We start from the raw sequence: 5,237 nt of genomic DNA on the forward strand, positions 1-5,237 counted from the left end.
ATATTTACAACAACCAAAAACATAACACCGATTGCTTCCCTGGCAACGGTGCCAAAAACTTGACCGAGAGGATTATGCCGGTACGGAATTTCTTAAAAATAAAAATCACTTCGTTGCAAGTATAGCCAAATCAACAACTAACTCTCAACATCAAAGTTTAGATTTCCAAATACAAATATAACCAAGAGTAATGAAACCTTGGGTCGTTCTCCCTAGAAATGCAATTGAAGTGTCACGGTTTTGGTTGTGAGGATAAGGGTTTTGAAATCAAAGAACCAAAGATTAGAACTTAAGAAATAAAAGAACTAAGAAATGATCAAAAAGGCAATTAATGCAAGTAAAAAGAAAACAAGATCAAAACTTAGTGAAAATGCTATGTATGCATAAAAGACCCTTGACTTGGGAATGGAAATCTAGGGAATCCTACCATCGTCATAACCACAACTGTGGCAAATATGATGAGTCAATCTCGCTTAGTCAACCCTAACATCGAGGAGTAAGTGAAGCAAGCATAATTGACCTTAATCCATAAGTCCTAGCTAACTTACCAAATTAATTGGTAAAAAGCTAGCGTCAATGGAACCAAGAGTCAACTAACTACCCAAGAATTACCACTAAATGTCGGACATTATGACTCTAGTATCCTAGGAACTCATATCCCAAGCCAAGGTGTGAAAAGCTACTCAAAATTACCAAGTGGCATTTTCACAAACACCTTGTGGGCATAAAAACAAAACATAGAAAATTGCAAAGGAAAATAAAAGCTATAACCAAAATATTCACAAAACCAACTATAAATAAGCAATCAAGCATATATAAAGAATAAAACATGAAATTCATCAATCAAAACTTCAAGAATTCAAAATTGCAAATATTAACAAAGCACTTGAACCAAAGAAAAATTAAAGTAAACTTGATGTTTGGTGTTTGTTTTATGCTTTCTTATGTTATTCTTGTTGATTGAGATCAATTGTTGCTTTTAATTTCAAGTCTTTTCTCATTTTTCTTATGTTTAAGCTTTTTGCCCACTAAGTGTTTGACAAAATGTCAAATATGGTTTTAGGCTAATTTTTTGTCTCTTGGCTTGGGTAAAGTGAGCACTTGGGTACCTAGAGTTGGAATGTCCAATATTTAGTGTCAATTCTTGGGTTGTTAATTATTCTTGTTCCCACTAACGCTAATTTGTTGCTAAGGCAATTAGCAAGCAAGTTAGGATTTGTGGGTTAAGAACACTTATGCTTATTTAACTTACCTTCCGATATGAGGGTTGATCAAGTGAGACTAATCCATCATAATTGTCATAGTTGTGGTTCCAACAAGGAAAGGACCCTTAGCTCACTCCAAGCCAAGACCCCTTTTTATGCTTTCAATTTTTCATACATTGTTATGTTAATCTCTTTTATACTTTACTTATTTATATTACATAGTCAGTTCTTTAATTTCTTTATTAGTTCAATCATTACAATTTTGCATGTTCTTTTATTGCTTGATATGTTTATTTCTTCATTGAGAACTCCTTGATCACTACAATCGGAATTTGCACACCCATTGTCCTTAAGTGATTCCTTGGGAGACGACCTGGGAGTCAATTACTCTCAGTTTTTAAATTGGTTTTGAGTTGTGACATATCTTGTGAATTTCCAAATTGGTTGGTGACCGATTGTTGGGTTTAGGTCTATACTTACAACGTTAATCCTATTTTGAGAAATCCCAACTTGTACAATTGGGCGTCGTCAAATTTTTGGTGCCATTGCTGGGGATTTCGCTTTAAGTGCAATGAGGTCCATGATTTTGGTTGTGTAAATATGTGAATAGTGTGAATACTTGATTGTTTGGTTTGCTATTAAGTTCTAGTTGGTTGGAGGCACCTCTATCTTAATTTTCATAAGCAACTAACACTTTTTGTTTGTCTAGTCCTAGGTAAATAGATATATTTAGAATATATATACTCATTTGTCTATTGCTTTTATTGATATTGCATTTTATTTTTCCTATTCATCATGAATTATCACCCCTTTGGCTTGAATTCTAATAGTTATCATGTTGTAAGGGGTAACAATTCTAATGTTGGCTCACCACAAGGTATGGGAGGTCAACCCGAGGAAGGGTCACAAGCCATCAATTATTGGCAACAAGGACCGTTGCGAGGGCCCTTTGATCTTAATGTCTGTCAATCTCTCACACCTAGTGGAACATGCCCACACTACAATGTTGTCCATTCTTATGTTCATGCTCCATGCCCTCAACCATCATACCCTCAAGCCCCTTCACCTTTTCCACCACCAATATTCTCTCCACCCACCTACTTACCGTCACAGTTGGGACAACGTAGTTTTCATCACCATCCTATTCCCTTTAACTCCCTTTATGGAGGGCTTAGCCTTCAAGTCCTCATCCAAGAGCAGAGGGAATTTCAATGAAAGCAAGAAAATTGCATGGCAACTCTTGCTGAGGCTTTGTCACGTCTAACACCCTCACACTCCACTCCTAGCAACCTTACCCCTCCACCCTTGCCACACCCATCAACCCCGAAGTCTAGCATTGATGCTATAACTCTGAAAAGAAGTGAGCCACTTGATGAGATTTACTCTCAACCCACTCTTCCAAAGGAGGATCCTATTGATGGGGGCAAGAATTCTGTTGAAAATGGGAAAAAGGAGGAACTTCGGGTAGGTAGCAACCATGAGCTTCAAGGAGGTCAGAGTGATGAAGAAGGTTCACAAGAGGTGGACCTTGGGGATGAAGAAGATGAAATTGTTCCACCAAGTCCCCACAATCAAGAAAATAAGCTACCTCGACAAGAAGCAAGGGAAGATTTGAAACCACTACCACCCCATGTTAAATATGCGTTCCTTGATGAGGAACATAAATTCTCGGTGATAGTGGTGACTGATCTCTCCGATCAAGAAGAGAAGCAACTCCTTGAGGTTATCTGGAAGTATAAGAAGGCGATTGGATGGAGCCTAAGTGACATTGTTGGAATAAGCCCTCAAATGTGCCTCCCTAGGATTTTCTTGGAAGAAGGTGCTAAGCCAGTCCGACAACCACAAAGATGGCTAAATCCCACAATCCTTGACATAGTCAAGAAGGAAGTAACTCGCCTCTTGGAAGCATACATCATTTACCCCATTTCAGACAGTGAATGGGTAAGTCCGGTCCAAGTATTGCTGAAGAAGTCTGGAGTAACAATGGTGAAGACGGAGAGAGGAAAGCTAGTGGCCACCCGAGTCCAGAAAACTTGGCAAGTATGCATTGATTACCGTCGGCTGAATCAAGCAACGCGGAAGGACCACTACCCGTTGTCATTCATTGACCAAATGTTGGATCACTTGGCAGGTAAATCCCATTACTGCTTTTTAGATGGATACATAGGGTACTTTCAGATTCACATAGCTCCTGAGGATCAGGAGAAAACTACTTTTACTTGTCCTTTTGGAACGTTTGCGTATAAGAGAATGCCATTTGGCTTATGCAATGCACCCTCAACGTTTCAAAGGTGCATGACAAATGTTTTCTCGGATCTTTTAGAAAATTGCGTGGAAGTTTTTATGGACGATTTTAGTGTGTATGGTAGCTCCTTTCATGCTTGTTTAGGTAACTTAGCTAGGGTACTAGAGCGATGCACCAATACTAACCTTATCTTGAATTTTGAAAAGTGCCACTTCATGGTGAAACAAGGCATAGTATTGGGTCATATTGTCTCCAAGGACGGAATCTCCGTCGACCCGGCTAAGATCGATGTCATTTCGAGTTTACCTTACCCCTCCTCGGTGAGGGAGATTCGTTTCTTTTTTGGTCATGCAGGCTTTTCTCATCGATTCATCAAGGATTTTAGCAAAGTCGCCTTACCCTTCTCCCGTCTACTGCAAAAGGACGTGGAATTTTGTTTCGATGAAGATTGCAAAAAGGCTTTTGACAAGTTGAAGGAAGCGCTAACCATAGCCCCTATTGTGCGAGGCCCAAACTGGAATCAACCTTTTGAGATCATGTGTGACGCCTCGAATTACGCCATAGGTGCCGCGCTAGCACAGCGTGATGGTAACGCTCCTTACAGTATAGCATATGCATAAAAAACTTTGGATTCGGCTCAGTCGAATTACACCACCACCGAAAAAGAGCTTTTAGCCATTGTTTTTGCTCTAGACAAGTTTCGACCTTATTTGCTAGTCTCTAAAGTAGTATTGTATTTGGACCATGCCACTTTGAAAAATTTGCTAAAGAGAAGGAGTCAAAGCCTAGGCTCATTAGGTGGATATTACTTTTGCAAGAATTTGACTTGGAGATCACAGATAGAAGTGGGTCCCAAAATTTAATAACGGACCATTTGAGTCGGCTTGAACATTTAACTATGGATCCCACTCCTATCAATGACTCATTTCCATTAGATACCTTGCAAGCAATATCTCCAAAGCACCCCTTGGTTTGCCCCGATAGCTAATTATTTGGTCGCTCGCGTTTTTTCCCCACAATTTTCAAAGCATCAAAAAGATAAATTGAGAAGTGATGCTAAATACTATCTTTGGGATAATCCACATCTATGGAGACATGGGGTGGATCAAATAATTAGAAAGTGTGTGCCGGAGTCTGAGTTCCCGTCTATCCTGCAATTTTGCCACTCCTTAAAGAGTGGGGGTAACTTTGGCCCACAACGAACAGCAAGGAAGGTTTTAGACTGTGGATTCTGGTGGCCCACTTTATTTAGGAATGCCAACCAATTTTGCAAATCTTGTCATCAATGCCAGAAATCTGGAAATACCTCAAAAAGGGATCAAATGCCCCAACAACCGATGATTTTTTGTGAGATTTTCAATGTTTGGGGCATGGATTTCATGGGGCCCTTTCCAAATTCCAACGGGTTTGTGTACATTTTGTTAGCGGTGGATTACGTCTCTAAATGGGTGGAAGCAATTCCTACCCATTGTGATGACGCTAATACCGTTGCTTCATTTTTGAAATATAACATTTTTTGTAGATTTGGGTCGCCACGAGCAATCGTGAGCGACCAAGGAACCTATTTTTGCAACAGGAGAATCGAGGCATCGATAAAAAAGTATGGGATCATTCATAAAGTTTCCACAGTCTATCACCCCCAAATTAATGGGCAAGCAAAAGTATCCAATATGGAGATCAAGAGAATCCTAGAGAAAGTGGTTAACCCACAGAGGAAGGACTAGAGCTCTAGATTGGGAGACGCATTGTGGGCCTATAGGACTGCCTACAAGACCCCAATCGGAATG

General features: G+C 39.8%; 1 protein-coding gene across 1 annotated transcript; it reads left to right on the forward strand.

The window, feature by feature from the left end:
• The first annotated feature begins 2,435 nt into the window (after positions 1-2,435).
• Positions 2,436-4,070, forward strand: LOC112709151 (uncharacterized). Its single transcript, XM_025761048.1, has 2 exons — positions 2,436-3,336; positions 3,595-4,070. The coding sequence occupies exons 1-2, from the start codon at positions 2,436-2,438 to the stop codon at positions 4,068-4,070; spliced, it is 1,377 nt and encodes a 458-aa protein (XP_025616833.1).
• The last annotated feature ends 1,167 nt before the right edge of the window (positions 4,071-5,237 follow it).

This window comes from Arachis hypogaea, chromosome 9 (genome assembly GCF_003086295.3).
Source record: "Arachis hypogaea cultivar Tifrunner chromosome 9, arahy.Tifrunner.gnm2.J5K5, whole genome shotgun sequence".
Classification (NCBI taxonomy): domain Eukaryota; kingdom Viridiplantae; phylum Streptophyta; class Magnoliopsida; order Fabales; family Fabaceae; genus Arachis; species Arachis hypogaea.

Coding starts and splice junctions, on each gene's coding strand:
- LOC112709151 (XM_025761048.1), top strand. CDS start 2,436: ATGGCAACTCTTGCTGAGGCTTTGTCACGTCTAACACCCTCACACTCC. Junction 3,337..3,594: donor AATGTTGGATCACTTGGCAG/GTAAATCCCATT, acceptor ATGCTTGTTTAG/GTAACTTAGCTAGGGTACTA.